Genomic DNA, 18,280 nt, shown 5'->3' with positions numbered 1-18,280 from the left:
GGTCCTGGCTCATGGAGTCTGGAAGGTGCCCGGTGGTGTCAGAGCTCCCTAACTAGGCGTAGAAGCAGTCGCAGAATACCCGTTTTGCGAGAGGACAGTGGGAGGAAGGGGAGGGAATAACAGCTCTGAAAAGGTTGGAAGTCTAGGGACAGCCCTGGGCTCCGTGGGGCAAAGGACTGAAAGCCGCCGATCCTTCGCCGTTATTCGTCGGATAAATAAGGGTCGAGGGTACGGACGCACGAGTGTCTACTGCGGGGCGAAGGAGCGGTCGCGAGACGCCACCAGGCGCCGGCCTTTGTGGCTGCTGTCATGAATATTCACGACGCATTGGGCCAATCGACGTCTGAACAGCTTAGAGCAGACCAATCGGCTTACCGTATGCAGATAAGCATCGTACCGCGCGGCTTTTCCCAAAATGGGCGGGGACTTGACACCGGCTAGAAACGGAACCCGGAGTCTCTGGAGCTTGGTTTCCGGAGGAGTTTGTCCGCGCAATTGGAAGACTTTTTGTCACTTCCTATCGGACGGGCGGAAGTTGCTTCCGAGCGCGTTAAGCTTTGGAGAAGTGGGTTCAGGTGGTGGCAGAGGTTCTTGTGTATTTGTCGATACAGGAGAGTCGCTATGGCGGCGGTGGATTCGGATGTCGAATCGCTGCCGCGTGGGGGTTTCCGCTGCTGCCTGTGCCACGTTACAACAGCCAACCGTAAGCGGTGGCTAGTGAGGGACCTGGGTGGTTGCGGGCTTTCGTCTTTTGATCCTGGTGAAAGTTAGGGTTATAGGTCTTCGTTGCTGTCAAGTCGGTTGGTAGGGTCTCCGTTTTTACTCCGCAAGTCCGAGGGGATTTGGAGAGTCGAGAAAGTCCCACCACATTACACTCCTCCTCAGTATACGACATCTCCACAACGCAAGTTTCATTGTTTTATTCCTTTTTTAACCATCATCTATTGGACATATGCTCTGTGGCTGGTATTCTGCTGATCTTTGGAGGGGGGAAGAGGGTTCAGAGATGGAGGAGCTCACCCTCTAGAGACGGAGAAAGTTTTAGTGCTTTGTAGTTATGTTTGGAGAACTGTGGGACCACAGAGAATCAGTAACTAAGTCAGAGAAGCCCTACAGAGGACCTACTCAAAGGTGGGGATGGATGAAATAGGCGGCATGAATGACGTGGCTAGACCATAAGATATCAGTGAGAAAGAGACAGAAGATGGGTTTGGAAAAACAGACAAGGTTCTTGTATGACAGACAAGGAGTTCAGTGAAACCTCAAATTCCACCTTTTTTTTTTCTTTCTTTCTTTTTTTTTTTTTTTCCTGAAACAGGCTCTTACTCTGTCACCTAGGCTGCAGTGCAGTGGTGTGATCTTGACTCACTGCAGCCTCAACCTCCCAGGTTCAAGCCATTCTCCTGTCTAGCCTCCCAAGTAGCTGGGTCGACAGGCGTATACCACCATACCTGTCTAATTTTTTGTTTTTCTGTAGATACAGGGTTTTGCCATGTTATCTAGGCTGGTCTCCAACTCCTGGCCTCAAGTGATCTTCCCATCTTGGCCTCCCGAAGTACTGGGATTACAGGCATGAACCAAAGTGCCTGGCCCCACTTTTGAAGTCTGGAATCACAGTCTTCCCTAAACAGGGTCTACTTCCATTCTTCCTTTTCTCTGTGAATGACACTATCACTGTTCATCCAGTAAGCCAGGCAGAAACCTAGGAGTCTTCCTTGGCCCCACATTTACTTTGACATCAAGTAGCTAACTCATAATAAAATAATAGCAATGGCTAGTTTTTTGACATTTACCATGTACCAGACTCTCCAAGTGATATATTTGAATAATACCTGTGTGTTAGGTGCTAGGTACTTTTATTTCCATTTTATATCTGAGGAAGTTGGTGCACAGAGAGGCTTTGTAACTTGACCAAGATTTCATACAGCTTCACAGAGCTGGGACTTGAACTAGGGCAGTGTGATTTCAGATCCTGCCTTTGACATCACTATACCATACCATGCCCAGAGATGATCCATGAAGTATTCCAGGATCCTAATACATTTTTGTTGTTGTTGTTGTTGTTGTTTTGAGATGGAGTCTTGCTCTGTCACCAGGCTGGAGCACAGTGGCACGATCTAGGCTGTCTGCAACCTCCGCCTCCTGGGTTCAAGTGATTCTTCTGCCTCAGTTTCCTAAGTAGCTGGGACTACAGGCACATGCCACCACGCCTGGCTAATTTTTGTATTTCTAGTAGAGATGGGATTTCACCATGTTGGCCAGGATGGTCTCGATCACTTGATGTGATCCTCCTGCCTTGGCCTCCCAAAGTGCTGGGATTACAGGCGTGAGCCACCGTGCCTGGCCTGGATCCTAGTATTTTTAGTTTTTCTGTGGATGACCTGGATAAGTTACCCGTTAATTTCTTTCCAACTCTACCTAGCACAAATAGGTGGTTTAAGATATACTATCACACTGGTCTTTAAGTAAAAATTAAAAATAAAAGTAAATGAAATACTTGTGTAGCCAGTTATCTTGGGAACCACTTAGAGAATGCACTGTTTAGGCCAGGTGCGGTGGCTCATGCCTGTAATCCCAGCACTTTGGGAGGCTGAGACAGGCAAATAACTTGAGGCCAGGAGTTCCAGACCAGCCTGGCTAACATAGTGAAACCCTATCTTTACTAAAAATAGAAAAATTAGCCAGGCATGGTGGCATGCACCTGTAGTCCCAGCTACTCAGGAGGCTGAGGCGGGAGAATTTCTTGAACCTGGTAGGCGGAAGTTGCAGTGAGCTGAGACTGTGCCACTGAACTTCAGCCTGGGCGACAGAGTGAGACTCTGTCTAAAAAATAAAAAAAATAAAAAAAAGAGAATGTATTATTTAGACAAATGTGTAAGAGAGGAAGGTGAAAGGATCCAGGACTTTGCTTATTTAAAGGTCAGTTTTCGTGGCTTGGAAGGATCAGAGGATTTAGGTATGCAGAGAGCAAGGGCAGACTCGCTGAAGAGTGCTTTGGGAGTTTGTGTCTCACACTTGTCTTTGCAGGACCCAGCCTTGATGCCCACTTGGGAGGCAGAAAGCACCGGCACCTGGTAGAACTACGAGCTGCGAGAAAGGCCCAGGGACTTCGAAGTGTGTTTGTCAGTGGCTTTCCCAGGGATGTGGATTCTGCCCAGCTCTCTGAGTATTTCCAAGCATTTGGACCTGTGGCCAGTATTGTCATGGATAAGGACAAGGTAAAGTGAATGGCTCTGGGGGTAAAAAAATGAATCAGGGCAAGGTGTGGTGGCTCACTCCTGTAACCCCAGCAGTTTGGGAGGCCAAGCAAGGTGGGCGGATCACCTGAGGTCAGGAGTTCAAGACCAGCCTGACCAACCAACATGGTGAAACTCCATCTCTACTAAAAATAAAAAATTAGCTGAGTGTGGTGGCATGCGCCTGTAGTCCTAGCTACTCGGCAGGCTGAGGCAGGAGAATCGCTTGAACCCGGGAGGCAGAGGTTGCAGTGAGCCGAGATTGTGCCACTGCACTCCAGCCTGGGTGACAGAGCAAGAGTCCTTCTTTTTTCTTTTTCTTTTTTTTTTAAGAGAATTAAATCGTTTATTGATTACACATGATAATGGATGATACGCAAGCTTCATTCCCATCTATAATTTTATCTGGTACCATTATTCAATTTAGATATATTACATAGGATGTGCCAACAATCATCTTTATAACCAATAATTCCATGATTTTACTTGGGTAATCCCTTTTAGTCGTGAACTTCAGGTCACAACAGTAACTATTAGTTCAACTACGCCAAGGTTTCTGAAGACAATGGCTTCTCCACCCAAGCAGGTTGTATATAAATTCCAAATAGAAGCTGGCATCACCCTGAAGGAATTCTAACTTCACACTGTTGGGGAAATTTACCAAGATGGCTTCAGAGTAGACTAACTTTACACAGCACATTAAAAAAAAAAGACATTGGGCCGGGCGCCGTGGCTCATGCCTGTTATCCCAGCGCTTTGGGAGGCCGAGGCGGGTGGATCATGAAGTCAAGAGATCAAGACCATCCTGGTCAACATAGTGAAACCCCGTCTCTACTAAAAAAAAATACAAAAGTTAGCTGGGCATGGTGGTGCGTGCCTGTAATCCCAGCTACTCAGGAGGCTGAGGCAGGAGAATTGCCTGAACCCAGGAGGCAGAGGTTGCAGTGAGCCGAGATCGCGCCATTGCACTCCAGCCTGAGTAACAAGAGCGAAACTCCGTCTCCAAAAAAAAAAAAAAAAAGACATTTATTCAGCGTCATGATCAGACTATTACATTTAGCAATCAACAGCATGGATGCAAAAAAAAAGAAAAAAAAGATAAAGAAAAAGAAAAAATCTACATTAAAACCCTTTGTTGGAATGCTTTACACTTTCCACAGAACAGAAACTAAAATAACCTGTTATACAATTAGTCACAAATACAGTCCTCGAGTTTTTTGCCCATACACATGAGTATTTGTCTAAATCATGTCTTCTTTGTAGCAGCTAGGCCCTGCCACCACTGTGCTTGGCTGAGTTCACAAATCTGTTGTAACCTGTAGCTTCCCTGTCACTTCTCTGGCTCTCCTCTCCTGCTAAGCTTTGTTTCCTAATTAAAATCTTCTGCCACTGCCATAGCTACTGCTGCTACTGGAACCGCCATAGCCACCTTGGTTTCGTGGTTTGGCAAAGTATTGGCCGCCACCACCATAGGGGCCAGAGCTTCTGCCTCCAAAGTTTCCTCCCTTTATGGGTCCAAAATTTGAAGACTGATTGTTGTAACTGCCAAAATCATTGTAGCTTCCATCACCTCCAAAATTGCCTCCATCATTACCAAATCCATTATAGCCATCCCCACTGCCAGCATATCCACCACCACCACGGCTGCCACCAAAGCCACCATGACCACTGAAGTTTCCTCCACTACCAAAGTTGTCATTCCCACCGAAACCACCTCCACAACCACCACCAAAGTTTCCAGAAGCACTCTGACCTCTTTGGCTGGATGAAGCACTAGCCATCTCTTGCTTTGACAGGGCTTTCCTGACTTCACAGCTGTGGTCATTCACAGTATGGTATTTCTGAATGACAGTCCTACCCACGGAGTCATGGTCATCAAAGGTTACAAAGGCAAAAGCCCCTTTTCTTGCCACTGCCTCTGTTAGTCACGATTTCAATCACTTCCATTTTTCCATACTGTTCAAAATCATCTCTTAGGTGATGTTCTTCAGTGTCTTCTTTAATGCTACCAACGAATATTTTTTTCACTGTTAAGTGGGCACCTGGTCTTTGAGAATCTTCTCTTGAGACAGCTCTCCTTGGTTCCACAACTCTTCCATCCACTTTGTGTGGCCTTGCATTCATGGCTGCGTCCACCTCCTCCACAGTTGCATACGTGACGAACCCAAAGCTCCTGGAGTGCTTGGTGTTTGGATCTCTCATTACCCAAAGTCTGTGAGCGTTCCCCTTTGCTCAAAAGGGCTCCTCAGGCTCTCATCGGTTGTTTGAAAGCTCAACCCTCCAATGAAGAGCTTCCTCAGCTGCTCCGGCTCTTTAGGAGACTCTGACTTAGACATGATCGCAGGGAGAAGAGAAACTTTAATGATGCTGCTTCGGTGGCGTCCACGGGCAGAAAGGAGCAAGCTGATGAACGTATCTCAAGAGTCCTTCTTAAAAAAAACAAAAACAAAAACACAAAAAACAAACCAACCAGATGTGCTGTGTACCAGAGAGACAAGAGAGAGAAACCAACAGGCTGTTTGAGCTGGTTCCTAAAGTGGTTTGTTCTTGATGGACATCACAGTACTTGGGCTAGTCCAACTTTGGGAGCTTCTCATACCTCCCCTTCCTCTTGGATTTTTATTTTTACTATTGTTTTTTTTGAGATGAGTCTCGCTCTGTCACCCAGGCTGGAGTGCGGTGGTGCAATCTTGGGTCCCTGCAACGTCTGCCTGTAACTGTTAACCCGTTAGCAGTTTATTAACTTCCACTGAGAGGTACTGAGGTTGTTTGGTTAGAACACCCTGTCCTTCGGAGAGTGTTAGATAAACAAGTTCATGCTTTTTGCCTTGCTTCCATGTAGGCTTTGTTGGTTAGCAATTCTCCAGCCTTAGCATCACAAGCAGCTAGGATTATAGACGAGTGCCAGCACACCCAGCTAAATTTTGCATTTTTAGTGGAGATGGGGTTTCACCATGTTAGTCAAACTCCTGACCTCAGGTGATCCGCATGCCTCAACCTCCCAAAGTGCTGGGATTAGAAGCATGAGCCACTGTGCCCAGTCCTACCTCTTGAATTTTATCACCCCACCAGAGTTAGTCAGTGAGGGATTTTTTGCATGTGTCATTTATTGATTCAGTGAATTTTTTTTTTTGAGATGGAGTCTCACACTTGCCCAGGCCGGAGTGCAACGGTGTGATCTCTGCTTACTGCAACCTCTGCCTTCCAGGTTCAAGTGATTCTCCTGGCTCAGCTTCCTGAGTAGCTGGGATTACGGGTACCCGCCACGACACCTGGCTAATTTTTTTTTATTTTTAGTAGAGACAGTGTTTTGGTATGTTGGCCCAGCTGGTCTCAAACTCCTGACCTCGTGATTCACCTACCTCGGCCTCCTAAAGTGCTGGGATTACAGGCATGAGCCACTGCGCCTGGCTCAGTGAATTCTTTATTTGCCAAACATTTATTCACAGCTAACTTTGTACTAGGCACGATGCTTAGGGCTGCGTTCTGAGTAGTGAATGGGATAGATATGGTCCCTGCTCTCACAGAGTCTGTAGTCTAGAGGAGAAAGTGAACAATTAAATAAGTAATTATAGTGAAAAGTTGGTGCTTAAAGCACAACATACCATTGGATCAGCTCCACAAGAACCTGGTTGATAAACCAGTTAGCAGTTTATTAACTTCCGCTGAGAGGTACCGGGGTTGTTCGGTTGGAACACCCTGTCCTTTCTAGAGTGTTAAACAAGCTCGTGCTTTTTGCGTTGCTTCCGTGTAGGCTTTGTTAGTGTCACTTTAGTCCCCTGAAAAAAGTTCACCGTTGAAGTGCCGTGTTCCTTGGTCCTACTGTGGTTCTGAGGCTGCACTCTTGTTATGGCGGCACGGCATAGGTAATCCCAAATATCCCTTTGCAGCCCAGATTATCTTTTAGAATGGGGTGGAGCCTCTGTTTGTTAGGGATTGCATTCAGCAATCAAACTACAAATGGCTTAAACAACAGGAACTTAATTTTTCTTATGTAACAAGAAGTCCAGACCTGGACAGTTCAAGGCTTTGCTGTTTCCTGCTCTTGCCATTATTGGCACGTGGCTCTTACGTCATAATTGTGATACTGCCTGGCGATTCTCCCGCCTTGGCCTCCCAAAGTGCTGGGATTATAGGCATGAGCTACCACGCCTGGCTGACACAGTCTTCTGAATCTGCTAATTCTGCCCTCCCTGATGCTTTCTGTGAGGTTTTGTAGAAAAATAGAAGCACAGACAAGGCCAAAGGGACACTTAATTTCTTTTTTTTTTTTTTTTTTGAGACGGAGTTTCGCTCTCGTTACCCAGGCTGGAGTGCAATGGCGCGATCTCGGCTCACCGCAACCTCCGCCTCCTGGGTTCAGGCAATTCTCCTGCTTCAGCCTCCTGAGTAGCTGGGATTACAGGCACGCACCACCACGCCCAGCTAGTTTTTTGTACTTTTAGTAGAGACGGGGTTTCACTATGTTGACCAGGATGGTCTCGATCTCTCGACCTCGTGATCCACCCGCCTCGGCCTCCCAAAGTGCTGGGATTACAGGCTTGAGCCACCGCGCCCGGCGGGACACTTAATTTCTAGCTGGGACTTTGGTTACAAGCTTGGTGTGGTAATGAAGTCTGGTAAACTGTGGTTTCTCAGAGTCAGAAGACTGGCCTGGGTGGGTCCAAGTAGCTACCTTTGTCCTGACTTCACCTTGGTTCTTTGCTGTGTTTGGCATAAGGGTGGAAGTAAGACTGGGCATGGTGGTGTGCCCTGTAATCCCAGCTACTGGGGAGGCTGAGGCAGGAGGTTTGCTCGAGCTCAGGAATTCAAAGCTATAGTAAGCTATAATCACATCACTGCACTCCAGTCTTGGTGACAGAGCAAAACTCTGTCTCTTTAAAAAACAGAAGGGTGTGGCTGGGCGTGGTGGCTCATGCCTGTAATCCCAGCACTTTGGGAGGTCAAGGTCAACCAGCCTATCCAATGTGGTGAAATCCTGTCTCTACTAAAAAATACAAAAAGATAAAAATATAAAAATAGCCGGGTGTGGTGGCACACGCCTATAATCCCAGCTACTCAGGAGGCTGAGGCAGGAGAATTGCTTGAACCTGGGAGATGGAGGTTGCAGTGAGCCAAGATTGCCCTACTACATCCAGCCCGGGCAGAGCAAAACTCCGTCTCAAAAAAAAAAAAGAATAAGCCGGGCACGGTGGCTCAAGCCTGTAATCCCAGCACTTTGGGAGGCCGAGGCGGGTGGATCACGAGGTCGAGAGATCGAGACCATCCTGGTCAACATGGTGAAACCCCGTCTCTACTAAAAATACAAAAACTAGCTGGGCATGGTGGCGCGTGCCTGTAATCCCAGCTACTTAGGAGGCTGAGGCAGGAGAATTGCCTGAGCCCAGGAGGCGGAGGTTGCAGTGAGCCGAGATCGCGCCATTGCACTCCAGCCTGGGTAACAAGAGCAAAACTCCGTCTAAAAAAAAAAAAAAAAAAAAAAAAAGAATAAAACAAACAAAAAGTATATGGATGCGGTGACTCATACCTGTAATCCCAGCCCTTTGGGAGGCCAAGGCAGATGGATCATCTGAGGTTAGTAGTTGGAGACCAGCCTCGCCAACATGGTGAAACCCGGTCTCTACTAAAGTTACAAAATATTAGCTGGGCACAGTGGCTCATGCCTGTAATTCCAGCATTTTGGGAGACCGAGGTGGGCAGATCATGAGGTCAAGAGTTCAAGACCAGCGTGACCAACATGGTGAAACGCTGTCTCTACTAAGAATACAAAAAGTAGCTGGGTGTGGTGGTGTACACCTGTAATCCCAGCTATTCAGAAGCCTGAGGCAGGAGATTGCTTGAACCCGAGAGATGGAGGTTGCAGTAAGCCAAGGTCACGCCACTACACTCTATCTAGCCTAGGTGACATTGCACTTCAGCTGAGGTGACAGAGCGAGACTCAGTCTCAAAAAAAAAAATTAAAAAAATTAGCTGGGCATGGTGGCAGGTGCCTATAATCCCTGCTACTCAGGAGGCAGAGGCAGGAGAATCACTTGAACCTGGGAGGCAGAGGTTGCAGTGAGCTGAGATTGTGCCATTGCACTGCAGCCTCAGCAATGGAGTAAAACTCCAACTCAAAAAAAAAAGTATACAATTTAGGGGTGTCTATGGTGGTTGACACCTGTAATCCCAGCCCTTTGGGAGGCTGAGGCAGGAGGATCACTTGAGATCAGTTCATGACCAGCCTGGATTACATGATGAAACCCCATCTTTATTAAAAATACAAAAGTTATTTGGCTGGGCGAGGTGGCTCACGCCTGTAATTCCAACACTTTGGGAGGCTGAGGCAGGTGGATCATGATGTCAGGCATTCAAGATTAGCCTGACCAAGATGTTGAAACCCTGTCTCTACTAAAAATACAAAAATTAGCTGGGCGTGGTGGCGAGTGCCTGTAATCCCAGCTACTCGGGAGGCTGAGGCAGGAGAATCGCTTGAACCCAGGAGGCACAGGTTGCAGTGAGCCAAGATGGTGCCACTGCAGTCTAGCCTGGGTGACAGAGCAAAACTCCATCTCAAAAAAAAAACAACAACAAAAGTTAGCCTGGTGTAGTGATGTGCCCCTGTGATCCCAGGTACTTGGGAGGCTAAGGTAGTAGAACTGCTTGAACCCAGGAGGTGGAAATTGCAGTGTTCTGAGTTCTCGCTACTGTACTCCAGCCTGGGTGACACAGCAAGACTCCATCTCAAAAAAAAAAAAATAATAATAATAATAATTGTACTGGCTGGGTGCAGCGGCTCACACCTGTAATCCTAGCACTTTGGGAGGCCAAGATGAGTGGATCATCTGAGGTCAGGAGTTCGAGACTAGCCTAGCCAACATGGTGAAACCCCGTTTCTACTAAAAATACAAAAATTAGCTGGGCGTGGTGGCATGCTCCTGTAATCCCAGCTACTTGGGAGGCTGAGGCAGGAGAATTGCTGGAACCTGGGAGGCAGAGGTTGCCTTGAGCTGAGATCACACGCTGCACTCCAGCCTGGGTGACAGATTGAGACTCTGTCTCAAAAGAAAAAAAAATGCAGAGATGGGATCTGACTACTTTGCCCTGGCTGGTCTCCAACTTCTGGGCTCAAGTAGTTCTCCTGCCTCAGCCTCCCAAAGTGCTGGGATTACAGGCATGAGTCACTGCACCTGGCTGAAAGTTGCTTTTCTAAATATGCCCTGTTAGGAAAACAGCAAGTAAATATTCTCAATTTATGGGACAGGCCCCATTTCAAAGATGCTCATCAACTGTAGATCACGTGCTTAGATTCTTGGTTCCGAAATCATAATCTCTGCCCCCGTTGTTATTTACCAGGGAGTGTTTGCCATTGTGGAGATGGGGGACGTGGGTGCTCGAGAGGCTGTCTTGTCACAGTCCCAGCACAGCCTGGGAGGACATCGCCTGCGTGTCCGGCCACGGGAGCAGAAAGAGTTCCAGAGCCCAGCTGCCAAATCTCCTAAAGGAGCGGCCCCCGACAGTCACCAGCTGGCCAAAGCACTAGCTGAGGCTGCAGATGTGGGGACACAAATGATAAAGCTTGTGGGGCTGAGGGAGTTGTCTGAGGCTGAGCGGCAACTTCGGAGCCTGGTGGTGGCCCTGATGCAGGAGGTCTTCACAGAGTTCTTCCCTGGTACGTTACCTCCTGCTATGTCTGAGCCCTCCCTGGCATTTGCTCCTCTCTGTCTGTATCCCTGGTCCTCTGTTGGCCAGAGGTGTTTGGTTGCTCTTCCATCTCTGTGCCCCCTTTTGTTCTTCCTCCTCCTGCTCCTCCCTAACATCTCTTGACCTTTCTTCTCTGCTTGGCACCCAGGCTGTGTGGTCCACCCTTTTGGCTCTTCCATAAACAGCTTTGATGTCCATGGCTGTGATCTTGACCTCTTCTTGGATCTGGGTGACTTGGAAGAGCCCCAGGTGAGTGAGTGTCCCAGGGAGGGAGCTGGGAAGAGTCAGTGAGAATGTCCATGTGAGTGTGGGCAAGTCCTTTAGCTCTCCATGCCTTAGTTACTCATCTACAATGCAGAGAATAGGATCTACCTGAAAGGGTTTATTGTAACAGGAGAGACACGAACATGGATGGGTATTAGATGGGACGAAAATGAATTGACAAGGCCAGGTGAGGTGGCTCACACCTATAATACCAGCACTTTGGGGAGGCCAAGGTGGGCAGATCACCTGAGGTTAGGAGTTCAAGACCAGCTTGGCCAACATGTAGTGAAACCTGTCTCTACTAAAAAAAAAAAAAAAACAAAAAAAAAACAGACTGCGTGCAGTGACTCAAACCTGTAATCCCAGCACTTTGGGAGGCTGAGGTAGGTGGATCATGAGGTCAGGAGTTCGAGACTAGCCAACCTGGTGTAACCCTGTCTCTACTAAAAATACAAAAATTAGCCAGGTGTGGTGGTGCGCACCTGTAATAACAGCTACTCGGGGCTGAGGCAGGAGAATTGCTTGAACCTGGGAGGTGGAGGTTGCAGTGAGCTGAGATCGTGCTACTGGACTCCAGCCTGAGTGACACAGTTAGACTCTATTTCAAAAAAAAGAAAAAAAAATTAGCTGGGCATGGTGGTACACACCTGTAGCCCCAGCTACTTGGGAGGCTGAGGCAGGAAAGATGGCCTGAATGTGGGAGGTGGAGGTTGCAGTGAGCAACTGCACTCTAGCCTGAGTTACAGTGGGAGACCCCATCTCAAAAAAAAAGGTAAAATAAAAATAAAAATAGACTATGTTTTTTAGAGCAGTGTTGGATTCACAGCAAAAGTGACCAGAAGGCTGGGCACAGTGGCTCATGCCTATAATCCCAGCACTTTGGGAGGCCGAGGCAGGTGGATCACGAGGTCAAGAGATCGAGGCCATCCTGGTCAACATGGTGAAACCCTGACTCTATTAAAAATACAAAAATTACGGCCGGGCGCGGTGGCTCAAGCCTGTAATCCCAGCACTTTGAGAGGCCGAGGCGGGTGGATCACGAGGTCAAGAGATCGAGACCATCCTGGTCAACATGGGAAACCCCGTCTCTACTAAAAATACAAAAAATTAGCTGGGCACGGTGGCGTGTGCCTGTAATCCCAGCTACTCAGGAGGCTGAGGCAGGAGAATTGCCTGAACCCAGGAGGCGAACGTTGTGGTGAGCCGAGATCGCGCCATTGCACTCTAGCCTGGGTAACAAGAGCGAAACTCCGTCTCAAAAAAAAAAAAAAAAAAAGAAAAAATACAAAAATTAGCTGGGCATGGTGGCGCGCGCCTGTAGTTCCAGCTACTCGGGAGGCTGAGGCAGGAGAATTGCTTGAACCCAGGAGGCGGAGGTTGCGGTGAGCCGAGATCGTGCCACTGCACTCCAGCCTGGGTAACAAGAGCGAAACTCCATCTCAAAAAAAAAAAAAAAAAAAAGTGACCAGAAAGTAGAAAGTAGAGTTTCCATATGCCTGTTCCCTGACAATAGGAGCAGTTTTTAAAAAATGTTTTTTCATTTTTTTTTTTTTTTTTTTTTTTTTTGGAGACAGAGTTTCGCCCTTGTTACCCAGGCTGGAGTGCAATGGCGCGATCTCGGCTCACCACAACCTCTGCCTCCTGGGTTCAGACAATTCTCCTGCCTCAGCCTCCTGAGTAGCTGGGATTACAGGCACGTGCCACCATGCCCAGCTAATTTTTTTTTTTTTTTTTTTTTTTTTTGAGACGGAGTTTCGCTCTTGTTACCCAGGCTGGAGTGCAATGGCGCGATCTCGGCTCACCGCAACCTCCGCCTCCTGGGTTCAGGAAATTCTCCTGCCTCACCCTCCGGAGTAGCTGGGATTACAGGCATGCGCCACCATGCCCAGCTAATTTTTTGCACCTTTAGTAGAGACGGGGTTTCACCATGTTGACCAGGATGGTCTCGATCTCTTGACCTCGTGATCCACCCGCCTCGGCCTCCCAAAGTGCTGGGATTACAGGCTTGAGCCACCGCGCCCGGCCCAGCTAATTTTTTGTATTTTTAGTAGAGATGGGGTTTCATTATGTTGACCAGGATGGTCTCGATCTCTTGACCTTGTGATCCATCCGCCTCAGCCTCCCAAAGTGCTGGGATTACAGGCTTGAGCCACCGCGCCCGGCCTCATTCTTTTATCTTTCTACACACACACACACACACACACACACACACACACACACACACGCTGTCTCTCTTACTATTTATATTATCTGAATCATCTGAGAGAAGGTTACATGTATCACATTCCTTTACCCCTCAATATTTCAATGTGTATTATGAACAAAGGTATTCTAGTGTATAACCACAGTACCATTATTAAGTTGAGGAAATATTACATTGATGCAAATGTAAACCTTTACAGATATTACAGTCATACTTTAATTTGGCCACCTGTCCTGACAATGGACTGTTACAGTTTCTGTTTAGTATGTAATGGTGTCTCTGTTTTTGTCTTTCATAACAATGACATTTTTTGCAAAGACAGACCTTTTATTTTATAAAATTGAAAGGTTATCTTAAAAAAAAAGGTTGCTGTGAAGATTAAATGAATTCGTATGTATAAAGCCCTTAGAATAGGGCTGAATAAACTGGAAGTAATATTATCTTGGGGATAGAGACATTCCCTGCTTAGGGGACAGGAGACGCATTTCACTCAGCTCATTTCTGTCCACAGCCAGTTCCAAAGGCTCCAGAATCTCCATCGCTGGATTCGGCCCTTGCATCCCCACTGGACCCTCAAGCCCTGGCCTGCGCCCCAGCTTCACCTCCAGACTCACAGCCTCCAGCTTCTCCCCAAGATTCTGAAGCCCTGGACTTTGAAACACCTTCCTCCTCCCTGGCACCCCAAACTCCAGACTCTGCCTTGGCCTCCGAGACCCTTGCTTCTCCCCAGTCTCTGCCTCCAGCCTCACCACTGCTGGAGGACAGGGGACAGGGGGACCTGGGGAAGGCCCTGGAACTAACAGAGGCCCCAAAGTGGGAGAAAACAGAGGGGACAGCAATGCTGGAGCTGGTGGGATCCATTCTCCGGGGCTGTGTCCCCGGAGTATACCGAGTCCAAACTGTGCCCTCTGCCCGGCGCCCTGTGGTCAAGTTCTGTCATCGGCCTTCAGGTCTCCATGGTGACGTCTCCCTCAGTAACCGGTAACCAGTACCTTTCTTTCTTTCTTTTTTTTTTTTTTTTGAGATGGTGTTTCACCGTTGTTGCCCAGGCTGGAGTGCAATGGTGCGATCTCGGCTCACCACAACCTTAGCCTCCCGGGTTCAAGCGATTCTCCTGCCTCAGCCTTCTGAGTAGCTGGGATTAACAGGCATATGTCACCACGCCAGGCTAATTTTGTATTTTTAGTAGAGATGGGGCTTCTCCATGTTGGTCAGGCTGGTCTCGAACTCCTGACCTCAGGTGATCCGCCTACCTCAGCCTCCCAAAATGCTGGGATTACAGGTGTGAGCCACCGGGCCCGGCCAGTAATTGGTACCTTCCTTTGGGGAAGGCCAGCTGAGAATTCTAGGGTGGGCCAGGAGAGTCTGGCTTGGGAAACTCCTGTACCTGCCGAATCTCAAGTTTGTCCTTGCTTGGGACCATCCCTCTTTCTGTCCTTTATCTCCTCCTGCCTCATTTCCATTTCAGTGTTTGTAAAGTGTGTTCCTCAGAATACTAATTTCAAGGGATATAGAAAAGAGTTCTGTGGTTGAATAAATGTGGGAAATTCCAAATGAGATGCAAAAAGCTTTCTCCATCTCCTCCCTTCTCCCCTCCTTTCTCCTTTCCTTCCTTCCCTGCTCCCTTCCTGTCTTTGTTTCTTTGCATAGTAAGGGCTCTGGGCAATCCTTTTTTTTTTTTTTTTTTTTTTTTTGAGATGAGATCTTGCTTGGTCACCCAGGCTGGAGTGCAGTGGTATGACCATGTCTCATGAGCAGTCTTACAATAATGTGCTCTGTGAATGTCCAGGATGGGCGTACGGGATGAAGTGTTTCCTGAACGCCTTTGTCCTTTTGCACACTCTCTCACAAGCTCAGTGTTTGAGCAACATTTGGGGAAACTCTCTTTTGGCCTTATTCCAGCTGGCCCCAGTTATGCAAGTCTGGAATGAAAGCACGGGGTGTTATGTTCTGATGTCCCCAAGCCCTAACACCCTTGTCCCTGCTTCGTCCCAGGCTGGCCCTGCATAACTCCCGTTTCCTGAGTCTCTGCTCTGAGCTGGATGATCGAGTCCGGCCCCTCGTGTACACCCTCCGCTGCTGGGCTCAGGGCCGGGGGCTGTCAGGTGAGAATGAATCAGGACAGGCTTGGGGCTCAGTTGGTGTCAGGACAAAGGCAGGGATTCTGGGAGAGAAGGTAGGTCTGAATGGGCACCAGGGTTGAGAAAACTGACAATGAAGGGATTGGAAGCACCTCTGATCTAACCAGAATTATTGCTTATTTACCTAGGGAGTGGCCCCCTTCTTAGTAACTACGCCCTGACCTTGCTGGTGATCTATTTCCTTCAGACCAGGGACCCTCCTGTGTTGCCCACTGTGTCCCAGCTCACCCAGAAAGCAGGTACTCAGCCTAGCCTCCACCCTCTCCATCTTGTTAGCCTCTTCTCTCTTCTTCATCACATTTAGACACCAAAGCAGCTCTTCGAATGAGATCTCTGCTATCACTCTCATTTCTACCCCCACCCTCAATCTCCCTGCTTCCAGACTGACTCTCACCTTTTTTACTTTCACAGGAGACGGGGAACAGGTGGAAGTCGATGGCTGGGACTGTAGTTTCCCCAGGGATGCCTCGAGACTAGAGCCCAGCACAAATGTGGAGCCCCTCAGTGAGTTTGGGGAGCCTGGTAGAGGACTAGTAGTGATGCTCATCAATAGTAGGTAACATCACACTGTGTGTCAGGCATGGTTCTCACAGAAAGCCTGTGAAGATACCTAACACTATTACTGTCATTTTACGGATGAAGAAACCATGTTTTGGAGCAATTAAGTGGCTTGCCCAAGGTTACATGGCCAGCAAGAGGGAGCAGCAGCTGGGAAGGACATCATGTGGGGGCAGGGAGAAAGGTTTAACCTCTTGTTACCTCTTTTTTTTTTTTTGAGATGAGTCTTGCTCGCCAGGCCGGAGGGCAGTGGCACGATCTCTGCTCACTGCAACCTCTGCTTCCCATGTTCAGGTGATTCTCCTGCCTCAGCCTCCTGAGTAGCTGGGACTACAGGCACGCGCCACCACACCCAGCTGATTTTTGTATTTTTAGTAGAGATGGGGTTTCACCATGCTGGCCAGGATGGTCTCGATCTCTTGACCTCATAATCTGCCCACCTTGGCCTCCCAAACTGCTGGGATTACAGGCGTGAGCCACTGCGCCCGGCCTGACCTCTTGTTCATAGGGATCAGAGAAGTCTAGCTTCCTGGGACTCTGCTGATGCTGAGCCCCTTGAAAGGGAAAAAGAAAGTCCTGCCAAGGAAATGGCTCGGGTGCAGGACCTGTCTCAGTTCTGGGCTCCAAATGACCCCCTTTCCCCACTTTTCCTCCTCCTCCAGGTTCCCTGCTAGCCCAGTTCTTCTCCTGTGTCTCTTGCTGGGATCTCCGTGGCTCACTGCTGTCCCTGAGGGAGGGTCAGGCACTGCCTGTGGCAGGGGGCCTGCCCTCTAATCTCTGGGAGGGTCTGCGCCTTGGCCCCATGAATCTCCAGGACCCTTTTGACCTCAGTCACAATGTTGCAGCCAATGTGACCAGCCGGGTGGCTGGGCGCCTACAGAACTGCTGCCGAGCGGCAGCCAATTACTGTCGAAGCCTCCAGTACCAGCACCGTTCCTCCCGGGGTCGGGACTGGGGGCTGCTCCCCCTTCTGCAGCCCAGCTCCCCCAGCTCCCTGCTCTCCGCTACGCCAATCCCTTTACCCCTTGCACCCTTCACCCAGCTCACTGCTGCCCTGGTGCAGGTATTCAGGGAAGCACTGGGGTGTCATATAGAACAGGGAACCAAGAGACCTCGGTCAGAAGGAGGTGGAATTGAAGCGTCCTCTCAGGGAGGGACAAACAAAAGACTGAAACTCGATGGACAGAAAAAGAGCTGTGAGGAGGGGAGAGAGGAGCAGCAGGGATGTGCAGGGGATGGTGGGGAAGATGGGGTAGAAGAGATGGTTGTAGAGGTTGGAGAGATGGTGCAGGACTGGGCCATGCAGAGCCCTGGGCAGCCAGGGGAGCTGCCCCTGATGACTGGCAATCATGGATCCCCTGGAGAAGAGGGGCAGTCTAGCCAAGCAGCCCTGGCAGAACAGGGGCCCAAGGGACATGAGGCAGCCCGAGGAGGGTCTCAGGGCGAGGCAGGAAAGGAGATATCCTTCCCCTCCTCAGTGAGCTGGCGCTGTGCCTTGTGGCACCGAGTGTGGCAGGGGCGGCGGCGAGCCCGTAGACGCTTGCAGCAGCAAGCCAAGGAAGAAGCTGGAGGCAGTGCTGGCACAGGAGCAGGGTGGCTGGCAACTGAGGCTCAGGTCACCCAGGAGCTGCGAGGACTGAGTGGTGGCGAACAGAGGCCAGAAACTGAGCCCCTGCTGAGCTTTGTGGCATCTGTCTCCTCGGCTGATGGAATGCTCACCGTGACCCCGCTCCAGGATCCCCAAGGCCTATTCCCTGATCTCCATCATTTCTTACAGCTTTTCCTCCCTCAAGCACTTCGACATCTCAAGTAAAGACATGGCCCCTAAAGAGCAATAAAACTGCTAGTTTCTTAATACAGAGTCTCCCGTTTCATTTCCTTCTGGTCATAATCCTCCTTCCTCTACCTCAGAACCTCATGCAGCTGCTTGGCTCTGCCTTGTCGGACCTGGAACATGGGGGTCTCCCTGCTGCTTTCCACCCCAGCAGCCTGTCCTTCCTATACTTTGCATGGCTTGCGGGGAGTGCGCGGGCAACACCGTGCGTGGCACCTGGCACCCGTGCAAAGTTCTTAATGGCAGAACGGTGGGTGGCTCGAGCAGTACTGAGGAGAGCCAGGCTTGCCTCCACATTTTTCCTGCACCCCATATTTATGGGGACAAGGACGGAGATTCGCGTTCAGGGTTTTTAATTCTC

The 18,280-nt window shown here is 49.1% G+C and overlaps 1 protein-coding gene and 1 pseudogene across 1 annotated transcript; one reads left to right on the top strand and one right to left on the bottom strand.

The window, feature by feature from the left end:
- Positions 1-539: 539 nt before the first annotated feature.
- On the top strand, positions 540-17,940 carry TUT1 (terminal uridylyl transferase 1, U6 snRNA-specific). Its single transcript, XM_003920229.4, has 9 exons — positions 540-703; positions 3,028-3,218; positions 10,572-10,887; positions 11,068-11,168; positions 13,898-14,367; positions 15,382-15,491; positions 15,656-15,766; positions 15,939-16,031; positions 16,748-17,940. The coding sequence occupies exons 1-9, from the start codon at positions 622-624 to the stop codon at positions 17,896-17,898; spliced, it is 2,625 nt and encodes an 874-aa protein (XP_003920278.2). The 5' UTR covers positions 540-621; the 3' UTR covers positions 17,899-17,940.
- LOC120364595 (heterogeneous nuclear ribonucleoprotein A1-like) lies at positions 4,473-5,609 on the bottom strand (annotated as a pseudogene).
- Positions 17,941-18,280: the final 340 nt, after the last annotated feature.

This window comes from Saimiri boliviensis, chromosome 6 (genome assembly GCF_048565385.1).
Source record: "Saimiri boliviensis isolate mSaiBol1 chromosome 6, mSaiBol1.pri, whole genome shotgun sequence".
In the NCBI taxonomy this organism is placed as follows: Eukaryota; Metazoa; Chordata; class Mammalia; order Primates; family Cebidae; genus Saimiri; species Saimiri boliviensis.
Note: the sequence above shows the minus strand (reverse complement) of the source record. Positions and strands in the feature narration are given on the sequence as shown.